Source organism: Diadema setosum, chromosome 7 (genome assembly GCF_964275005.1).
Source record: "Diadema setosum chromosome 7, eeDiaSeto1, whole genome shotgun sequence".
In the NCBI taxonomy this organism is placed as follows: domain Eukaryota; kingdom Metazoa; phylum Echinodermata; class Echinoidea; order Diadematoida; family Diadematidae; genus Diadema; species Diadema setosum.
Window position 1 is genome coordinate 3,982,929 of NC_092691.1, and position 24,280 is coordinate 4,007,208.

At 37.1% G+C, this 24,280-nt stretch overlaps 1 protein-coding gene across 1 annotated transcript in view; it reads left to right on the forward strand.

Annotated features, from left to right (window-relative positions):
* Nucleotides 1–24,280, forward strand: part of LOC140230470 (uncharacterized) — a 70,751-nt gene that overhangs the window by 14,032 nt on the left and 32,439 nt on the right. The window contains exon 2 of the mRNA XM_072310625.1: nucleotides 6,552–6,660. Within this exon, the coding sequence (XP_072166726.1) occupies nucleotides 6,552–6,660 (109 nt within the window). The remainder of the gene's footprint in view (nucleotides 1–6,551; nucleotides 6,661–24,280) is intronic.

A 24,280-nucleotide genomic window follows, 5' to 3' on the forward strand; every position in this document is an offset into this window, starting at 1 on the left:
TTAGTTACATAATCAAAGTCTTTGTTACTCAAGAATATGAACAAATCGATCGGTATCTATCGGAACTATTTACAAGAAAGCATATGCATTGCTCTCCAATACTCGAAGCCGAACTGTACTTACGATAATAGTTCCTCATGAATAAATATAAGTTAGTATGGCATTGAAATGGTCGTAGACAACAGTAGATTTTCCTCACGACTGTGCCGACTGTAAATTTTAGACGGAGTTTCATAAATGTGTCAATGATAAAAATAGCTGCTGAGTTATACATGCCCTTCATGTCAAAGCAATAATGATACGTCATGTGAACTAACAGGAAACTTTACCAAAATAATACCTTTCAGCGCACTGCATTCTGATTTATCATTGAGATGTGAGGTATCGAGTCTTTTTTTTTTTTCGTTTAGCACCAATATCTTACTTCCTTTTGAAACAAGACAACATTTCAGGCTTTTATGGCCTTCTCACGATGTCAATTACAAAATTACAGTCATACATGTATAACATTTAATATCTGATACAATTAAGAAATCTTTTAATGATTATTTGGTAATATTCAATAATCAAACTCGTAAGAAATTGTGCAACACATGCTGAAATACGATGGCATTTTATTTTCAAGCATATATTTTCTGTTTAAAGAAGAATTGACTCTTAAAGAAAAGGTGCCTTTTGTACATTTTCCAAGAGTAAAGTAAACGAGCGATCATCTCTTACCTCTCAGTACCACACAAAGCATATGGCGAAAGAGAAACTGATTATTTATGGGGGTGTGAAATAACACAATCCGCAAGATCGAGTTCGTTTTAATTTGAACTTTGGTCGTGTGCATCAACGGGAATCGTTTAGACCTGAAAAGCTTTTGTTTATCCCATTTTCACACACCGACTTTCTGCTTCGTTTAATCTTTCCTAGAAGCTGATCGTGGCGGGGTTTGTACAGCAAATGGCGCGTTCATGACAAAGTGCCCCTGACGCTATAGCACTGCAGTTATACACGTACATGTATTTGCCTTTTCCACTTTAATTCTTTCTTTTATTCTCCTTTTCTTCTTGTTTTTTTTTCTTGCATGCTGCAACCGGCGAGTTCAAAGGCGTGCAAAACAATAAATAAATCGGTGTATCGCAATTTTTTCTCTGACCCGTGAACCGTCACTGGCATCAGAGATGACGATGCGGAAACAATATCGATGTCCCGAGAGCGCGTGTTTATGTCAACTTTCCCGGCGCGGCGAAGACTTCGTGGAGGAGATTTGTCATGGCGAACCGGGAATCGTATATTTGTTTTATGGCCGCTGCGTGCATCTAGGGGAGACAAGAACGTCTCTGCACCACCCATTCTCCACCACCACCTCCTCCTCCTCCTCCTCCTCCTCCTCCTCCTCCTCCTCGATCTTGTTGCTCCCTACTCCCTTTCCCTCTCTATTCTACTAACTCTCGCTTTAAAAAAAAAAAAAAAAATCGTGTCTTGCATGTGGCTGTCTTTGGGGTATAGGTGCCAATTGCCCCATCTGTCTCCGTGTTCCCTTAAAATAGAAATCAAACATTTTTTTTTTCATTTTCCCGTATTTTTGTTTTTAGCACTGTGACTGTCTTGGGAAAAAAATTATGCTTACTCCCGTATTGTGAAAGTTTTTGACCTGACCAGATGATAAGCAATCACATATACTCTAAATGTATCCCTAACAAACTATGGGTGAGTGTGGATGTGTCTAGCAGTACTGTGCACCGCTGGTCGTTGTACGTGGCTGAAGTTTTCTTGCTTAAAATATTCAATAGATGTGTTTATTCCATTCCACATATTTCATTCATTTTCAACACTTTGATTTTTCATTGCTTGTCTACAGAAGCAAGATGTTCACACCTCATAATACTAACTTATCATTTTTTTTTTGTGTGGAAACCATCAGAAAAAAGGAAAGAAATGTATGTATGTATGTATCTATGTATGTATCTATGTATCTATGTATCTATGTATCTATCTATCTATCTATCTATCTATCTATCTATCTATCTATCTATCTATCTATCTATCTATCTATCTAAATATGTTTATACATACATTATGTAAATAACTTATTTTTTGAACGAAGACATATACTTTTAAAAGACAAGTTTAGGACATTTTTCCCAGAAATTTGACCATTGTCAATTTTGTGCTTGGGTAAAGATTTTGATATTTGAAGTCCTATATTTGTATGGTTTGTTTTGTCATGTTTCACCATTTCGCTTTTGGATCGGACAAAATACACGAAACGTTAAGTTTGGTCTACTTATCAAAGTGTAAGGTGTCAAGTGTCAAGTGTCAAGGTGTAAGGTGTAACATTCTAAGAGCTTTTGCCTCCTCTGAGATTTAAAGGACAAGTCCAACCTAGAATTATGTTGTTTCGTATGAAAGTAGCAAGATAACAGAAGCAGATCAGTGAACAATTGAGAAAAGTCGGACACATAATATAAACGTTATGTAAATTATATAAGTTTAGAAAGTTGTATATTAGTGTTGAGGAGCTCAATTTGTCGTTGTTGTTTTTTATACAAAGGATCAAAATATCAGGGTGGACTTTCCCTTAAACTCCAAATGTACTTTGACCTCAAAAGATCTTGATACGTATTCCATGAGTCAGTTCTGCGTTTAGTGACAGCTCTCTGATTAACGTCGTTAATTCGGGATATACCATGTGTGTACCGAGAGAATTGTCAACCATCCCATCACACTACAAGCAGCCATGATGTGTGCGTATTAGCAGTGTCTGAATCACGCTCAAGATGTAAAGAGAAGAAATTGTCGTAAACGCGAATTACTGCCAAATGGACGCGAATGTATTTGACGCGTCAGCCTACATTTACGACGGCGCCATGCCTAATGTACACATAGTGACTAGAAGGTCGTAAGTGTTCAAATCAAGCCAAGACTGCAGGATAGATAAAAAAGAATGCACATAATTGGCAGCTGCCACTTCAGACAGGTTATACCGATGTCAAAATGCGGTCTTTAGTGGTAGTGAAGTAGCTTTAATGTGCAGTTTTGATAGAAGATCATAAAGCCATTCACATGACGACAACAAGCTTTTCTGGGGGATAAATTTATTTCTTCATGTTCTTAGTCTAGATTGATATCTTATCAGGCAAAGCACAGCACAACATTTCACTGATAACCATAACGCACTTTTTATATTCATTCTATACAGTATGTCATGTTTGGGGGCAGTGCCTTCTTAAATTTGACACTAAATCTTGGATCACAGCATATGACGACATGACAATCATCCGACAAGGATCTTTTAACAAATCCGTAGAAGTTCTAGAAACAAATCTTTTCCTTTCCTTTCGAAGAAAATAAACATCTCGCGGTTGTCCGAAAATAGCCTTGTTACAAAACATTAAGACTAAGAGCGTGGAGGTCTTAGAAGAGAATTACAGACGACTTAAAAGTTAGTCTGAAAAGAAAGAGTATGATAATATGAAAAACACAACAGTGGAAATCGGAGAAAAAGTTGGGAAATTATGAAGTTTTAAAGATTTACTGACTTTTGTACATGTAAATGAGTGAGCTCATGATGTCATCTGCTCACAATTTCCATTAATCGTGTAATGGCGGTAATCATTTTTTATTCTTGTCTAAAAGTATAAAACATAATGTGTCTTGTTTGAATAATTTCAAAATAATGACCAGTCAGATTATCAGGATTTGAGATTGGGACATAATTGCATTTGATCCAAAAGTTGGAACTTTATGATTTTATGTATATACCTGAATGGCAAATTGTGAAGGAATGGCATTATAAATTCACTATTTCCATACTTTATTGACTGTTTTGTGAAATTTCACAAAACTTCAATTTCACAACTTCCCTAATTTTCATCTGATTTTGATCAAACTTGCACTGTTTTGTTTGTAAGATTTTACATTTTCTTCTGGACTAACTTTTATGTGTCCCAGATTTCCATTTCAAGTACCATTGCACGTTTATAATGATTTAATTCGCTACTATTCATTCCAATAGTTTATTTATTTCCATCATCAAAAAAAAAGAAAAAGAAAAATGTAACATGATCCAAAGTGGTACAAGTTTTCAACTTGTCTTTTATTCGTCTGATTAGGGCATTTTTTTTTTAATACAATATAAACTATTTAATTGAATTGAATTCGCTCAAGTTGAGTCATCTGGTACTATTCACTTCTACGGCCGCGGTCAAGTGACTCTCCATGTTTTGGTGGGAAACGGGTTGAGGAAGGGGGAGGCTGATGAACAGACGGGGAAAAATTACGTTTTTCTTTAGCATTTTTGTTGCACGAGAACAGTCCTCAAAATATAATGTTCCTCACGGAGATTAAAAAGCAAGAAAACACACCACCAGGCAGACATAAGACTCCCAACCCAGTGAAGGATACTAACATTTTGGACACGAAAACAAATTGCACTCACAGTATCAGTTCGTCATCAGCAATTCTGACCTAAACAGCCAATCACAAGAAACATTCTGGAAGCTTGCTTGATTCTTTTTCTTTTCTTTTTCTTTTTTTGGCTATAGTATGCATTAACCCCAAATATGCCAAAATAACTGATCACAAAACTATCCGACAACGTTGTCTACGACTGTTGCACCATACCATGCTATCACATTTTCATAGAACTGGCGCTCTATAAATGGTATCATACGAAATCTCCAGAACTAAAGATAAAGACAAAGAATTTGAAACAGCAATAATTCTTTTCATTTCGTACAATAAATCATGTAGAAAGAACGGCATATCGGTAAAAGGAAATAAAGATATGAGACAGACTAGAGTAATGGCTAAACGCTAATGTGTACCTCTTTCTATCAAATTGAATAAAATGATACGCAGCAGGAGGCAAAAAAAAAAGAACGAAGAACACAACAAGAAACATCGATCAAAGTGTCAACGGACACAGAATATGCACCTAGAATCAAACGTCCATATACACTGAAAGGAGCGTCATGGTATTGAGTTATGGGTACTTAACCCCCTTTTTGAAGAATACAGGGGGAGGGGAAATTGGTCAGGAATCATTCTGCACGACAGTGAATACATTCTGTGATTTGAAAATTAAACATATTGATACATTCATTCCCATTTACGCTTTTACCAGATTTTTTTTTTAAATGTTTGAATAAAATGACTGACTGAAACAGCAACGCTTGGGGGTCTAACTTCAAAAGGACCCCTTTGAATTTTCGAGGAAGTTTTTATCATCTTGGCCAGTCTATTATTCCAGACAATTACTGGTGTTCATTGTGACTGATTAATTTCGCACTTCACTTAAATATCAAATTTATATGATTTTGATACTCATCAAGCAACTCATGATATAAAGTATGAGCAGTAATTTCTCAAATATATGAATTACGATACAACACTACTTCATTTGCCCTTGGTTACTAGCAATTTTAATTCAGTGTACTGGGAATTAGATGGAATAATTATAGAACACGCTATGTGATCTTTAAATAGGTATAGTACTATGGATCACTGGCTTGTTTCTTATGCTTAATGTCATCACATTATAAAACCCATCATGGACATTTGAAGTTGTGTATTGTACCCACTTTTAAGACGCATAATACACACAATCAAAATTGCTAAAGGCAACAATATCAAATCGTCCATGTAGAGGCTTACCGGATTAACTTAATGTAAAGGTCGGTGTTATGTAACTATCCCCGATCGTCAGATCTTGAGGCTAAGGGGTAGGTCCTATATAATTTATGAATATCGGTCACTAATGCCTCACCATTACGGCCAATGATATATCAAAGCCCTGTGTTTTCAGAATGCAATTAATAGTTATTTGTACTTTGACCTTTTGACTGTCTCCTTCGTAACTCATCAACAACTCTACAGCAGTGAATACAGATAAATGTTCACTAAACACTGCTAAATGTTCCCTTTAATGTCATATATAAGTAGGTTGCCTTATACGCGGGATACTGAGTCAATATTAACCCTTTGTGTGCGTTGAGGGCAGTTTGGCACAGAAATCTCACATAGCATTGTCCACACCGTCCAAAGTCCCTGGCAACGCTATACCGACTAAGAGTGAAATGTCATTCACCTTAATCCAGATTGTATCATTGTTGATCATGGCATGTAAATTCATATCTGCGTCTGCAGGTGATCAAATGCATACAAAGTATATAGTTATATTATGAAACTTTCCACCCTTAAACAGCAGTGACATAACAAATACGCTTAATGCACAAGGAACGATACCAAATGAAGGAATAAGTATATACTGTAGATAAATAGATACATAGATAGATAAATGAGTAAATAAGACAGATCAACATTCAGAAACAATTACAATTGTTGTTGATTTCATCTGAAATATTGGCATGAATTTCGGCAGATTTAAAGAAAGTGATTTGTCCTTGGGGCGGGAGGATGGGGTCAATAAAATCTATGTGTTACGTGTGTTCTTGACGCATGCCTCTTAAAAGTATAATTTAAACGTGCTAGTCCTGGTATCTATGAATAGATGTACTCAGAAAAATGAGAGGAATGAAATATCTTATTCTTTCTTCCAGGTATTCAACCCGACGTACGCAGCGACCAGGCTCCGGAGGCCCAGACCTGTCGCCCGAAGTGCACGGCAGAGTTCTGCAAGGGCAACCCCAAGGCCATTTGCTCCGCAGTGTGAGTAGAATTATGCAATCATTACTCGCTGAGAGTGAAACTTCACTCACTAGTTACTATTTAATCCTTCTCTCCTGTGACTTTCTCTTCATACGGCGCTAGCACGAACCCATCCAGGCCTATATGAATTATCACTATCAATTCTTTTCTGCAGTCATCGTGATCATGGCGGGCTTAATACAGTAGTAGTGCTAAGTCTCTATTTCATCGTCGAGTCCCCGGAAGAACGGCATGCGAAGCGCGCGGTATACTTGCGCGCATCGCATGCGTTCGTGTCGTTCTGCCGGGCACATGACGTTATGATCATAGTTACATAATCATCCGTCAGTATTATCAATACAACCATCAACACTATCCATCATCATAAACTATTAATATATTGCGTTATTACAGCCTGTGTGACAATGAGGTTTACGTGCGAACGAAAGAACCACTGATTTATATCCTTAGACATAAAAAACACTGTAGTTTCCATTAATGCGTGTGGAGGTTGTGTCTACTTCAAAGCGTCTCATTTTCACGAACGAAATCAAGCTTTGTATCAACAGAGCTACATCGGTGTAAAGATAGTTTAATTGTGGTCAGCTGAGTATTAAGGATAAGGGCGTAGTCCCGTCAATGTTGCGCAAACAACGCGGAAACAATGAACCACAATCTAGTCAGTAATATCGGCCAGGATTTATTAAATGGGTTGGACACACGATTACCTCCACCTCCAAACTACAAGAATTGTGTATCGCTTAAGGTAACCATGGTAACGTCACACATGATCGTGCTCCTGTTTCTGCTTATACTCGTGACTGCGCTTAAAACCAGGATTAGCGTAGTTCTACAAGCGTTCTGCTTGATCATGACGTGTATCGAACATGAACGATGGATTATGACGCATACCGTTTATTGTTGGTGATCTATTTACGTCATCTATGCACATAATGTCTCTTGCCTTCAGCAAACAAAAATCGTACAAAGTTTGGCAAGAAACGAATTTTCAAAAATCTTTCGATCATGATTTTTTTTTCTTCTCCCGAGTCATCTGGCTTCACGCTTTCGGGGAGGCATTCACTTCTTAAACACTATAATCGATTGTCATGGTGAGGGGTAGTACTCATTTTCGTTTTTATTAGTTTTCTCTGTTTTTTTTTTTCTTCCGTTGCCCACTCGAGAACATATATTTGTGGATACATAACGCTATTATACGCCGAAACAGGTCCATGTCAACCACAGTGATAATGTACATAAGGATAACCGAAGGCAATGTTATCATTTTTGTGAAAGTTTATAAAGTCTTGGGTAAAATTATGTTTTACATCTTCATGATTATCATTTTGTTGATGGATTCAGAAAACAAAGGTGGGGCTATCAATGAATTAGAATACATACGCTGCCAGCTAAGCGGATGATGCTGTTGTTGCTTTTTTTACACGACAGAATCAGGTTTTTTGAAAAAAAAAAGTCAGACCAAAATTTTGGTGATTCCTGTGTTGATGGATGTGTTTTCCCAGTTGCTGCATGAATTATACAGTATGCAGTTCTTAAAATGGCAGTAGAGCTACCTTGTTTAAAAATATTTGATCCCCGTTACACTCGATAATCCTCAATTTCCTCATATTGTTATCGCTTATTACTTACTGAGTAGGCGTTGGTTGTTTTAAATCATTCCCTTTAGCCATGTACTGTCCAACGCCTTTTGAAGTGTCCGAGTCAAGCTATTTTATTTCTTTTTTTTTTCATTCCATGTACAGCTAAAAGCAATCATTTTATGCCAAGTTTTAATGATTCGTGACATCATAGTCCCACATATTGCCGACTTTGTAAGTGATCACATGCGGTTCTGTCGCGGACAGAAGCATTTGTTCAGTGGGCATATTATGCATTGTGTGTATCTAGAGGAGGTGAGGGAGGGAGCGGAGGGGAGGGGAGGGGTTGGAGGGCGTAATACCATCCCTGTCGAACTAGATTTGTTCGAGGATTTCCTAGTTGGTGCTCCTGACATTATTTTTGGAAATTGTCTGAACTCGGCGGAAACTGTGGCTATCAATTCAACAACTCTCAGATGGGCCCAGCTTAATTGTAACTGTTCTCCCGGTGGAGGGCTGCTAAACGAGAAGAGACCTTTAGAAGAAGAGACGAAAATTTTAAAGGGGTACTCCAGTACTTCATCGCCACACGTCAAAACATCACCGAGCCGACTCGTGGTGTCCACAATGTCAATCGTCTTTGGCGTCGTCGTCGTTGTTGTTATTGTTGTTGTTGAATAGCCAGATTGAGTCATTTCGAAAAAGCACAAACAGAAAGATCGCATACGCTATCAAGATGCAAACCGCATGGAGGATATCTTATTTGTTGTCGTTGTAGATGATAATGATGATGATGATGATGATGAATAGAAGGAAATAAGTTTGGTTCTTGCGGCAACTCTTCACACCGTTGCATATTCAAAAACAATTTTGAGGTAGTTTCAGTTACCTTTCTCCTCGTTCGTGATGAATGATTATTTTCTTGAATGCATTATTTTGAACCAAGTTTTCTGTAAAATGAACAAGAACAAATCATTCATTTTTTCCTGTACCCATTCCACAGCCAGTGTATGCAGAAGTATAGGTTGCTTGGGGTCTATCTATCGACAAAGAAATCGAATGTTTTTGAACCATTTTAACACGTAAGCAATTAGTATCTTTACAAAGCTTACAACACAAAGGCTCATAGAAGTTTTAAGGCAGGTCGTAGGAGAGGCTCATCGAAAAGTCTGAAAAAACCCACATATCCATATTGATGATTCTTTTTTTTCATTTTTTTTCCACTCGTCAATTCTAATATGATTTGTGAAACAATTCTTAAAGGATATTGAAATATTTAGCAGAGGTTGGACGAGAATCGTACTGTAACACAAAGCCATGGTACTTTTAGAGCGTGCTTTTACGCAGCGAGACATGAGTCAAAACTCTCACTTGGCCACTGAGCTTCTCTTGTACATAATGTAGTCTGATTTTTCAGAGGATATTTTGCAACGTCATGGGTGAAATTCAGGGAGGAAATCAAAGCAACAATTGTTTCAAAAGGGAAAGGAAAAGGAATATCATCTTTTGAGCCATAGGGCCTTGCAATCGAGAGATCTCGACTTTTGTTCGTGCTTTTCTTTACACAGTCTGTCTGTTATTTCGATCTCCTTTCTGTCTGTAGTTGTGCTTGTGTGTGTGTGTGTATGTGTGTGTGTTTGTGTGCGTGTTTGTGTGTGTGTTTGTATGTGTGTTTGTATGTGTGTGTGTGACTGTGTATGTCTGATTACATTTTATATGAACGTGCGGCCTTTTCATGATCTTGATACTGTTGTATTTTGGGACATGTGAAATTAGTTTTACACTAGTCGCGAATGCTTGAACAAACCATTAAGAGCCATCGTCTGTATTTGTATGGGTAAGTGTGTTGGAGACAAAGTGTGTGTGTGTGTGTGTGTGTGTGTGTGTGTGTGTGCGAGTTAGGTAACTAGGAAAGAAGATGAAGTTTGAGATACCTTCACCTTGCCCACGGCTACAATGTCCTGAATGTTTTTGGTTTAGATTAAAGGGGAAGGCTAGTAACTGATCAGTGGGAATCAGTGGAAATGCTGGGAGATGATTGTTCCAATCCTTATGGGATTCATTCAAGAGTTCATTGTATATCTATTGTTGTGTGAAAATGATTTGCTTCAGAATGGTCTCATATTCAAGTAATGTGCAGTTTAATGCTTCCAGGTTAGCGTCCCTGGTCAGTGACGGAGCATTAATCTGCACATTACTTGAATATGAGACCGTTCTGAAGCATATCATTTTCACACAACAATAGATATACAATGAACTCTTGAATGAATCCCATAAGGATTGGAACAATCATCTCCCAGCATTTCCACTGATTCCCACTGATCAGTTACTAGCCTTCCCCTTTAAGCGCTTTCAGGTCCGTTAAAAAAGAAAAATAACCCATATTACGACATGTTTGGCAGAGGGCCTGATCGGGATTTCCTGACTTCTTGTGACGATGGTTCAGGCAATCCCTGAACATAATGAGATGATAATGCTTATATAAGGTCAGATTTGTAACATGTTCATGAATGTCTACCCCAAAGTGACAGAATGAGATCTTTCTCAGTGTCTTTAGTGTTTCAACAAAACGCAGAGAAGAAAATGAAGCCAATAGTCACAGGAAGACCAAATTTGATTTCTCAAGTGGAATCAAAGCAGAGAGAGAGAGAGAGAGAGAGAGAAAGAAAAAGGAAATGTACCAACTGCTGATAATCGTCATTTGTGTTCTTGGGAGGGTTTGAAATGCTGAGTTTTTCTTAGCAAAATGATCATTCATTCACATAATTTTCCCACTCACTACCTCAGCGATCTGATTTGTAAAATCTATATAAAGAGAATGATCATTTTTACTTCTATAAATGTATCATGTTGTCGATCTTGCCGTTGTTGTTGTTGTTGTTTTTTTGAGGGGGGGGGGGGTGGGGAAATATAATTTTCCCTCTAAATAATTGTTCTTAAACAAGCTTAGTTTCCGCCTGGACCGCCAGTATGAGACTTGTTAACTTTAGAGCAAGCACGCTGTTTGCACGGGAAATTCGTTGTGGCATTGTGCAGGAGGCGTATTTTCACACCTACTTGAGTTTAATGCACCACACCGTTACGCGGTTTGCACCGGGCAAGCATGTCAAGTGGTCCTTGTGATTCACGGCTCCTACCTCAGCCCCCTTTTTCCTTATCCCGCGTCTTTTCGGAGTCTTTTCTTTTAGGAGTCTGTCGGTTTCAGAGAAACTCATTTGCCTCCCCCTTCACTCCATTCTCACCACCCATACATATACACACAGACATGCACACACACACACAAAAAAAAAAACCCACACACGATTGATTAAGCATACAATTAATATCACAATTAAAAAGATTAGAGAGAGACCAAATCAAAAGATTTGCGAGCAGCTGGCGAGGAAAAAATTTCGTTGTCTAAAAATATGTAGATGAGAATGGCAAGAAGAGAAGAATGTGGAAGAGAAAGTGGTGATCAGGATAATGATGATGATGATGATGATGATGATGATGATGATGATGATGTTGATGATGATGATGATGATGGTATAGTTGTTAATAATTAGGAGAATTCGAACGAAAAGATAGAGAAGAAGAGGGGGAGGGTAGACAGAAAATATGAGAGATACCGTAACAATGGCATTGAATGAAGGAGTGACATATGGAGACTTATGAAGAGTAAGAAGGGAAATTTGGAGAGTGCTATTTCAATAACAAACAAATAAAGGACTATGTAAACATGATAACGAGGTATTTGTCACGTTTTATTCACAAATTTAAACAAGTATCACTAAAACCAGTGCAGTAGCATTGCAAATCAGTTTGTGTTCTCTGCACACCTCACTTGAACGCGTCAAATACTCTGCAATTCCATTTCATCAAAATTGACTCTCAAGCTTCACTGCAATTGAATTCTCTGCTATTGATTTGTACAAAACGTCATGCCAAAGTCACCTTTTCACTCTGACCATTCATTACCAAGAATCCCTCTACATCTCAAGATATTGCCACATTCAATTCAATTCAATTCAATTCAATTCAATTCAATTCATTTCATTTATTTTCATACTTCTCGTGTGAATATTACATCAGAAATAATAATACAAGTTCTTTTACCTTGGAATCAATGTGCAAGAACAAAGAGTATACAAGGTAATAACACATCAGTTGTAATGATAATTGGTCGAAATCGAAATGGGGTTGAACAAAGAGAAGACGGGACCTCCATGGTTACCAACCTTACATCATTTTGATGGCGCAAAGGGCATAATTCATTCTTTCTTATTTCATTAAAAAAAAAGAGTTATTTTTCTCTGTCAGATTGTTATAATTTCACTTCATTTCCTCGTTGATGTGAAAGTGAACGTGGTGTGGAATTTTCATATTTCCTTCAGTCATGTTTGGATGGATGACAGTTTTTGGTTGTTCACTGTCCGCTTGAGAGGAAAACTTCCATAGTCATTCTTCGCTGAGATCAATACTGACAAACGACCGTGGAAAGAGCTCACGAGAGGGCGTTAGTCATTCGGACCTGTTCTCAATAATTAGTGTTTGTTCTGTCGAGTATGATACATTATGACGGCAATTCAGACGGTGTGAAAAGTTTGCTGTGTGAGTCACCGTATTAATCGGCTGCGGCTCCCAAAGTTCGGTTTGACATCTGATTTGATTTCTTTCCGCGTATCTTTCAAACAAACACAAACTTTACTGACAAAATCATCGCAGACGTTTGAGGGAATAAGAATATAACATTGTACTTAATGAGAAATAAATGTGTAAGATAAATTTTGCTACACATTAAAACATAAAAGGTACAATGGTTGTGATCAAATTGGTGTGTAAGAAAATTCAAGAAAATTAACGTACTGACGTATGCATAATGATATCATGCAACTGCAGTTTAACAAGTTGAGCAAATTAATGGAAATCTTATGCACTGCAAATTTTAGTTGAAGTTTGAGGATGTGTTGTTCTGAGCTTCCTCTCGGCTGATATCGACAAAAAGAAAGAAAGAATGCAGACGTTTTCATGAAGAGATAGAGAATAAAAGCTAGATTCCTTAAAGGTTGAAGAACCATTTGTTACGAGGGGGAGATATTCAAATCTTTTCGTTTTCCGGTCACTTCTAATCGATTCAAGTTGTGCATGTTAAAAGGACAGATCCATTTGATTTTAATGAAAGCAAGTAAGCAGTGTATGTTGTTATTTTTTTCTCGGTGAATTGTATTTCCTTTGCTAATGCACTGTTCCTGCTGAAAGTACAGCTTGGTTTGATTTCATTATAATTGTGTTTTGTTAAATCGTGAATTCTGTAATACATATGATTCGATTTATCATGAAATTGTATTGAATATGGAATCAATAAAAGATTATGGAAAAAAAATACGAATCATTTGCGCTCCATGCATGATGTATGGTAGGAATGATCGCGAGTCCGTTTTGTGTACCATACCGGCGAGTTGTGATGTTGTCCCAAAAACTTCGTGCAATGCAAATCCATGGCGTGTGCGTGTGTTTGTATGAGCAAACATTGTGTACACGCCCAATCATTATGTTTGTTCCACTTCTGTTCGCGTGATGACATCTACCTCTACTGTAATGAAAGGAAGGGCGTAATCGTGCGAAGTTACCGATGATCAGTGGATCGAATGCTACCTGAACAGTCACTAGAAGCTTTACATTTGTCATTATTGCACGTGATAATATTGTAATACGTGATAATTTTGATGGTTATTCCTGTTTCACCGGGATAACACTGATTCATCTAGACAGCAGTAATTGACAAGTGACCGCACATCAAGAGGTGACGACACGAATATAGGCTATCCATCCCACACGTCAATCATCCGGCTAGTTAAGTGTCAGATAATGTGGCTAAGGAACAACACTTGCTAATCTAATTGTTTCCTGCGTTGGGAACGTGACCGAGAATCTTTCGCAAGACTGCGCGATACAGGACCTCATCACTTCCGACCGCAGCAAACTATACGCGATTCCATTTCGACTCTACGCAGTTGTTGTTGCTGTTGTTTTGGTTTTTTTTTTAGGTATATGACGTATGGAAGTATACAGTGACAATCGGTGAACCGCGTTTTGAAAAACTTAAAAAAAAATCAACAACAAAGGGCAATATTACGTGCATTCGGTATTAATTTCCGGGCACAAGAAAACAAAGTCACACAATCGAGTACAGCATTACCATGTGATGGACCACACGTTTGCATAAAATGCATACGTACAAACACACAATCCCGACTCCTCCCAAACAATACACTTACACGCACGGAACACACGCACTCGCGCACGTACGCACAAACTCCAAACTGTTGACAAGCTATCGAAACCCGACCCTTTATTGACGAGGATTTCCCTGGTCTACCACGTAGTCCTAAACAACCCCCTGTTAGCATGATTGACGAGTGGTGAGAGGAATGGGTGTGTCATCGGAGCGTTTTCTATCGCTGAAGATGGTCTTTGTAATCATTCTTATCTCCCAGTAAATGGATAATATTAACGATAATTTGTAATTACATCGTTAAAGAATATTCGAGTTCTTTTTTTTTTTTTTTTTTTTTTTGGTTGTTGAAATCATTATGACTAACCACAATGCGCCTAATCATTCCACCCATTGTTCGTTCATATAGCTTATTTGAAAATTTGAACACTGGAGGGCGTTAGCACCGAATCGTCGTTGGTATTGATAATGCCTTTAATTACCTCGTTTGCTATTCATAATGATAATCATCATCTCTAATTTACAAAGCGATGACCAATCCCAACATTGGTAGCTTAAATTGTATGATTGTATTGCATGTAGCAGAAATGATTTCTATTATATTCCAACTTGTGAAATTGGAACCTAATTATAAGAACTTTGTATGCACTGAAACACAAAACTGACAAAGATTAAATTTGTCTTCCGATGTGAATAACGTAGGGTATTTGATAATGGTCCTTATCTTGCACGTAACTCTTGACAGAAACCTAAAATAATTGACAGTGATTATAAAGTGATTGTAAAGTATTATGTAATGGTCGGATGTTGGAGGATTATAAACCCTCTCATCAGGGAGATGAAAGATAATTACACTCAACTGCTCTCATTGAACCATTACCACAGTCTCAGAATGCAAAGGTCATTGCACTAATCCTCCTTTTAAAACATTTTTCAGTTGGATGGTAAAGAAAGGGTTTGATAATCCAATCATGTCCAGAGTTTGTCGCGGCCTCTCTTTTCACTCTCCTTTTCTATCTACGCCATTCCTATTTTTGTCTACCTCTCTCTCTCTCTCTCTTTCTCTCTGCATATATGCAATATATATATATATATATATATATATATATATATATATATATATATATATATAATGGTATTATTATCCGCGTGTTGGAATAAGAGCATGAAGACGATGAAGACAAACAAGTTGACATAATGCATTAGAATCCAACTTCATTTATTTGTAATTTCATTTATTTATTTTTTATTTGTATTTATTTATTTATTTGTTATTTATTTATAAATGAAGTTGGATTCTAATGCATCATGTCAACTTGTTTGTCTTCATCGTCTCTCTCTCTCTCTCCCTCTATATATATATATATATATATATATATATATATATATATATATATATATATATATATATATATAATATGAGTTTATATATCTCTCTCCTATCTCTCTATACTGGTCTTTGTGTCTCTTCTCTCCCCCTCCCAACATTGCTGCTTAAGAATAGTTAATAATCACGGGGGGGGGGGGGGAGGGGGATCCAAAAAGAACACTCCCACCTGATAGACACATCCGTTACCCGTGCGCTGTGCAGCAAGGCGTCCCCATAGGATTCGAATCAGACACCAGCATCTATTGGGGCCGCGGCCTCCACATTGACGAGCAAATGCGATTGCACGTTTGCTGTAAGAATGCACAGTTAGCCTCACTTGTTTAGACAATCATTTCTGAGGCGATTGTCCTCGTCAAGCGTTTGCCTATGATGATGATCTCCTGTATTTCTGTTACATCAAGAGTTGCTTAATTCGTCTTTGAACGACAGATACTTAGTATACGGAATCATATGTTTGCATAAATATAATATGCATAAAATAATGCCTGTTTGTTTTCATTTTGCATTGTGTTAGAAAAATGTTGGATATTTGAATTGATCATTTATATGTTTTAACTGTCAGATTCAAATTATACTGTGCTCAATTAGTTCGTTCAATTAACTTTGTATTTCATTTATGTATGAAAAAGGAATTCAGAAATAAAATCAAAATCAAAATCAAATCAAAATCAAATTACGAGTGAAAACAGATTTATACAATCAATTGCAGCTCCTGAGAGTTAGGAGGGGAATGGGGGGGGGGGGGTGTATAGTGACATTGTGAAGACAGCAATGACATATTCTAGCGTTGATTTCCGAAGAATATCACATGAAGAAAACTATAGGAACCCTCTGAGGAATGGGAATAGTAGACGGTTATGAAAGAAGATACAGTTTCGGCAATGAGGGCCGATGGAGAGAATTTCGCATTAAAGGGATGGTATAGTTTTGGTTGAGATGGAGCTTTTAGTTTTTAGATTTTTATAAGATAACGAGAAACCACTTATGAAATGTGATTATGAAAGAGTATACTTTCAAGAGAAATTCAAAGTTTGTTTGATGAAAATCGGTTCTTAAATGGCTGAGATATCCAAAACCAGTGGTCCTAAGTGGTCCTAATAAAAGTTGGCCACAACCACTATTTTTTTTATATATCTCAGCCATTTCAAAACCAATTTTTATCAGATGAACTTAAATTTCCTTTGAAATCGTATGCTGTTTCATTTTTCATAAGTAGCTTCTCAATATTTCCCTCCCCCCCCCCCCAAAAAAAATAATAATAATAATAAATAAATAAAAAAATGAAGCCCCCATCTCAACCAAACCTATACCATCCCTTTAACCACCGTTTGCTGGGAATTTTTATCTGGTGGTTCCGCAGGTGTGGTACGCTTGTTTCTGAAGTTTCCTGGCATATTCTTTTTTTTTTTTTTTGCTTTGGTTTTCTTTTTTGTTCATTCACATTTCAAATTCTTTGGCAAAACTTTCCTTTGTATTGTATCAGGCTCTTTCCTCCCCAACGGAACAAAATGGAAGTCTGTATTCACAATTCCCGAGCTAGTTCTTAGGCTTTAAAGAACTGAAAGAAAGAAGAAGAAAAGAGGAGAAAAGGAGAGGGAAGATGAAATCGGTGAATGCGTCTCTCTACTCCCTCATAATGGTTAATGTTATGTTTTAGCCGAAACAAAAACAGCTTATTATTCCCCTGGTGATACCTTGAGTCCCTTGCGCACGAAATCGGCCCTCCTGTGAAAGAAACATGGCTGAATGAGACGTATGCAAGATGGGGAAACAGGCGATAGCGCCTACTTAAGTCGCACGTCAGTCAGATTTAGCATAAAACTCCTGCAGACCGTACTATAGTTAAAGGACAAGTTCACCTTCATAAGTATCATGAAGTGAATGAATACAGCAAAGCAATGTCAGTTGAACGCATCAGTGAAAGTTTGAAAAAGATCAGACAATCGGTCCAAAAGTTTTGAATTCTATAAGTTTCTATGCAGTCAGTGCTGCATGAGAAAACTACAGTTTATGATGTCACATGCGTAGAACGAGAATTCCGCAGAATTTCAGTTTTTGTTTTTTTTTAAAAGTACACATTCTCTTGACTTGTTACTGACATTATGTTCAGGGTAATATCATTCCCGCTGTCTTCTAAAGGAGGCAAGTAAATTGCTTTTTGCTATGCGAGAAGAGTGGAAGTAATATGTGGAATTTTATTATATATATATATGTATTTTTTTTTTTATATCGTTCTATACACATGACATCACACCTATAGTAGTCTTCTCACTGAGCGATGGCGGCACTGAAACTTCCTAACTTCTTAACTTTTGAACGGATCGTCAATTTTTCGACAAACTCTCACTCATGTGTTATACTGATATTGCTACATTCACTCTCATTATGAAGGTGAACATGTTCTTTGAAGTCCATGGCACTTGTTGGTAGCTCTCATTTGCAAAATCAAATCTGTTAACAAACGTTTAAGCCCACTCGGCTCAAAATAACGACGATGCAGTATGTCTTGAATGTGATATTAGCAATTTCACTAGTATATATTCTTTTTATTCATAGGATCGCAGAAGGACCTATCAGTGGATTTATTTGATTCAAACTTTGAGCAACAAAAGTTTCATTCGCATTGTTCAACTTCAGGCGCTCCAAAGAAAAGAATAGGGACTCGATGTTTTCGGGGGGTCTTTTCACCTCTCGGTGTAGAAAGGCGATGAAAATTGATTTCAAGCTTGACATGGCGATACACGATGATTTTTATCTTCAGATGACTTCATGAAAGATGTTGCAAGGGCTCCCTATCTCTCTAAACCTTGCAAGAATCGGATATGGGAGTCACAGGTTGACACAAAATGGGCGTTAAGTTAACATCGCCCAAGTATGTGTAGATGAAGACCTTAATTGCAAAACGGGTTAAGCGCTATTTTTAAACACATTAAAGCAAGTCCATCATCAGATAGAGCAGATCAAATCTTTTCAAGTGATACCTTACTTGTTAGATAACAAATAATCTTCTTACCGTTATGATTAAGAATATCTTATGTATTCTTATAATTTTCTATGTTTTTTAGCAGTTTTAATGGCGAATATCTCAGATTGGCAAGAATGGAGTTAACACATTTTGCTATCAAACTCTCCATATCCTACAAGACCCGCGCGACACTTCTGCCTTTTCTGTGTCTTTTTTTTTTGTTTTTCTGTCGCCCTCCTGTACCTCTCCAAGTTCAGATATCATGCGATAAGGAGAAATGTGACAAAACGTCCCATCATCGGGAAAATATTCGTCCGACCTCTTGCGTCTGAATTCTCGAAGCCCACGCTAAATCCGGAGCCCTCATAATATTGAAAGGGGGGATCACCTGTAGGCAAAGCAGGATTAGGAGAATTGTTGATGGACGGACCGGGGAGCAATCGCGGAGGGAAAAAAAGATGAAGACATACACATTTTTGAACGATCATATCGGGCGACAAAATGAATATACCGAGATAAAAGGAATATGCAAAAGAAAAATACTTGTTTTCTTATTTACCGACTTTAGTCATATTTCAAAGCAAACACTTTTAAACAAAAGAAAACATTCCCATGCAGGTTTTGCTTCTTCTTCTTCTTCTTCTTCTTCTTCTTCTTCTTCTTCTTCTTCTTCTTCTTCTTCTTTTTCTTCTTTTCGTCGACAGTGGAACTGTTTCTTGCAGCCCACATATATTATAAGACCTAGACCGCTGACCGCTATAGACCTCGATTTGCTTGTATCCCCTGATTATTACTGTTCAGATTATAATGGTTAATGATGATAATGGTCATAAGATAACAATTACGTCAAAATTTCATTGTTGTATACATCGCCATCATCTTATGAGTATTACCATCGACCATGTTGGACGGAAAAAAAAATATATCCCATTAAGTGTAGATTGTTTTCATTTCAAATCACGGACACACAAACGGACACACAGGGAGCAGAGAGAAGATTTGAAAAAAAAAAAAGTGTATGAATGAACTGGGGACGACCCAAATTAAGCCATCATGGTAAAAATGCAGCTGTTCTTTATTGGGTCGAAACCCAGCATCTGTGCATATTCTGTCGTCCGGGGATCAGTTTTTAGAGATTTGAGTGCATTCTCGTTATAGCCGTTCGCTAATCTTACCGTCTATACTCTTGTCTAAAACAATCAGATTTTCCACCACAATTTTCAATTATTCGATTTGATTGATTTGATTGATTTGATTTATTCCATGTGGCATTGCTTTTCAATTCCTTATTTTCAGCAATATCGTCAAACATTATAATTTAAACATATGGGGTTCTACACACCATGGCTATTTCCTACAATTTCAACAATTTTTCATACATATTCACATCTGTAACATAATCACATTCACGCGTTATAAATTTCCATACATAACGGTTGCCAACAGTAAGCACAAAGCTTGACTCTTTGTTAACTAATGATACATAGCATTAATACAATAAAACAAGGCAGGCCCAACATAATGCTCGTTGGGCGTTGGATGTGAACAAAATGCTTTTAGAGCTGGAACCGAAGCAAACTGATCACGTCACTACTTTTTATTCAGTTCCAACGTTGACCAAAGGGAAATAGTTTTCTCTTACTGTCTTATACAAAAGTACGAAGTATATCTCTCTCTTTGTAGGCAACTAAAAATCCCGTGAGCACTGGAAGAAAAAAAAAAAGAAATTTTCTGAAAATATGACAACTTTGTCTCTGCTAAAAGTGATCATGGTATAGAATGAAATTTAGCACAAACTCTCCTTAAAAATACGATAATTCCATTATCAGTCTAATGTTTAAAACTGGTTTCTGCTTTGTTCAGTTATGTATTCCATCAAGTACAAGCATCAATTACATCACACTGAAAAGACATACGAATTCGATATAGAAAACGAATATAAAATAAATATATGCGAAGATATATAAAGAAGATATAAAAAAGAAAATATATATTAAAAGAAGATAATATATAAAGGGCACATAATAAAAACACGTAATGGCAAAGAGAAGGACTTTATGCTTATGATTGACTGCAGTATAGGCTTAAAATTGTTAGCTATGTCATCTTTTATGCTTGGCGACCCTTGCAGTTGGTTCATAACGTCCATCAATTTTCTCACGTTTTTCCTGCGATGGCTTGGCGTCACGGAAATAACAGAAGGAAGAAGAAGGGAAAAAAAAAGGGGGGGGGAGGAGAGCAGAAAAAGAACTTGGTTTATCTCTCATCACGTTGTCAAATACCACATTTCTGCCATATTTGGGGGAGGTTCAGAAACTACCAACGTCTCTTTCAAACAAATAGAGAGAAAATCAAATTCCCATACGTCGAATTACCCACGACTCACCGTGAGGTTAAATACCTGTAAAACAATGCGGGCACCGTAGGGGCCTACGTCGACCGCCTGTCAATAATAGTCGAACTGACATATTTTCAAAATCGTATTGGTAGTGATATACAGATTTTTCAAAAATCTTCATTTCAAGAATTTCTCCCCGTCAGTTGGCCACAATTTACACTTGAATATTTTTCATTACTTTTGGAAGTTACATATCCAACATTTCCACTATATCGAGATTTTCTTTTTACATGCTTTGTATTAAAACGATAAAATCTTTGGAAAACTGATCAATGTTAAAACTGTGTTTGAAAGTATGTAATAAGTGCTGGATACGACTCTCTCAAATTTTTATAGCCACACGGACCTATCTGATCTACCCCTCTGATACCAAAAATATATGCTCATTCGATATCAAAGTATTCAAGGATAAGGAGGGATACCTCCTTGGGTGTACGTAATGCTTGTCATTATTCTGCATAGTTCTTTTGAGTATTACGCGAAATACATTTTCGAATCATAACGATTCAGAAAATGCGGAATGTAGAGCGAGAATTGTTTCTGTGTGACCGGAAGTCGTTCTTGCTGTTGACGGATATGTATGAACTTTTGACTGAGCATAACTCTTTTTGAATTAGATTTCATTTATATTCATGCCATGATAGGCACAAAAGGGACGTTCCCAAAAAGATCTTTTGCTAACGCAAAGCAAAGAAAAGAATCAAGTCTCGTCATCAAAATATGTTGGATGCATATGCTCTGAAATGGTTTTGTCCTTCGAGTGCTATTTTTATGAATTTGCGGAAGACGGAAATATTTCACTACGACGTTTTTCGAATTCCTGTTATTGACTGGTCCCCGTAAAGTCCACATAGAGGTGTAGGTTTTCGCGACACCTTACGTGTTATTGCGGCCATAAACAAACATGGAAATATGCAGGGCCTATTCACGGGAACCTCTTAATTGAGACAATAATAAATTCAAGAATGGGCTTTGAATCGGCAGGCGACAAGGAACTGAACAAAATAAGTCTGTAAAATAATGTGCGTCACAAAGTGGGGACAAGAGCATTGCATCTTTGGGAGGAGTCTCCATTTTCACGTGTTTACGATCGACTCTCGTCTCGGGATATTTGCCTTCACACTCGTCAAATCCAGTGGTCCAGAAATTCTGTTGAGCTAAATAGGCATCAATAGCTTCGTTTTTGACATTTCGTTTCCTTTTGTTGTTGTTGTTTTTTGTTGTTTTTTTTTTTATTGAAGAAATATTTCCAGTCACTCCCTGACACGCGTCTGAGAAATGTTTGCTTAAATTGTATGGAATCTAGCGTTTACTGACCACGAGACATGAAGAGGCGGATGACTCTTCCTTTCTTGACTTCACGTTTACCAGCATTCTCATTAGGTTCTCAAATCCAGCTATTCATTTATTGTTTGCTAGACAAGATTAGCATGACCTATGCAATGACCAATATATACTTTTAATTACAAATCAATAAATGAAACTGAGCCAAAAACCAAAAAGGCGGGGTGAAATGAAGAGCTCGGCGCTTGGGGTGATGGGGGAGGGGGTGAGGAGGGAGGGGAAGTTTGTCTAAAAGAACAAAGGTCCATAAAAGTCGGAATTTGGTATACGAATCCTTTATTTCTTGTTTCTATACGTTACTCGAATGTGAGAAATAAAGAAGCAAAAAAAAAAAAGTTAAGAGAGTCGATTTTAATTAGATCAACGGCCAAACATTAAAAGAATTCAAATGCCGCTACAAACATGTCAAAAAGACATATATTCCCCCTTTTACTGTATCAGTTCACAAATGTGCGTTTATATGTAATTATATAAGTATATATATAATTGTACATATAACATTATATGTTTTTATATATATATATATATATATATATATATATATCCCTAGTTGGCACCTTAGGGAGACATATTGGGGGGAAGTGTCTTCATTAGGGAGACAACTGGTCATTAAGGAGACAATTTTCGTGTCTCCATTGCGTAAACTGCCATTGAACATGTATATAATAAATTTGCATATAAAACAAATGGAAATGTCTTCCAAATGACCCATCTAGGAGTATATATATATATATATATATATATATATATATATATATATGTTTTTGTGTGTGTGCGTGTGTGCGTGTATGCATTGATTTCACCATGGCATTGTATTTATTGCCTTAAATATGGAATACAAAACGTGTACTTTTACACTTTATACGCTGAAAGATGTTATAACCATGATCTAGTTTGTCATCGAGCAGGGCATATTATAGACTGTAGATCAAGCCGTACGACCGTCGCCATGCGGCGTCGGAAGCCGAGAGAGGTCAGACGATGTAGCAAGGTCAAACTTCTTCGCCTCTGTCATTGTCATTGCCGTAATGTCCATTTCGTCCAATCCCACTTGGCGGGAAAAGTTCCGCCACAAAATGGCATATTTCTGTTCTCACTTATAGTGTCGGCTCGACTTGTGAGAATACCGAGTGATGTTCGTTTTTCCTGAGGTTCGCTAATCCAAAATGAAATAAAGTTCATTATTCCGAAGGTTCGTTATTCAGAAATAAACAAATTCCCTGTTTAATCCTTAAATTAGATCTGGGCTCGTCGTTAATCCGAACATTTGTGGCGTTATTCGATAGGTACGTTATTCAAAAGATGAAATAAGGTTCATTAATCCGAAAACAACAGCAAAAGTGCGAACTAACGAACCTTCGGAATTACGCCCCCCCCCCCCTTTTTTTTTGTGTTCATTTTCGGATTAACAAACCTTGGGAATAACGAACTTTTTTTTTTCATTATTTTCGGACTAACGAACGTCAGGTATGCTCATATTCAGCGGACTGAGGTCAAGGGTTGATTTTCAGTTGATTGAGTTCTGTTTTGGTTTTTTTCGATATCATATCGTTATAAAGAATATCAAACATTTTTTTTGTGTGTGTGTTTCTTTTCTGTGTTCTGAATGTTTAGCTTTGTAGTAATTCCTTTGTAATATAGAATTATTTTTGGGCGCCGAAATGATAATTGTAATAATGATGATGACAATAATAATCATAATAATAACATAATAATGATGATAATAGTA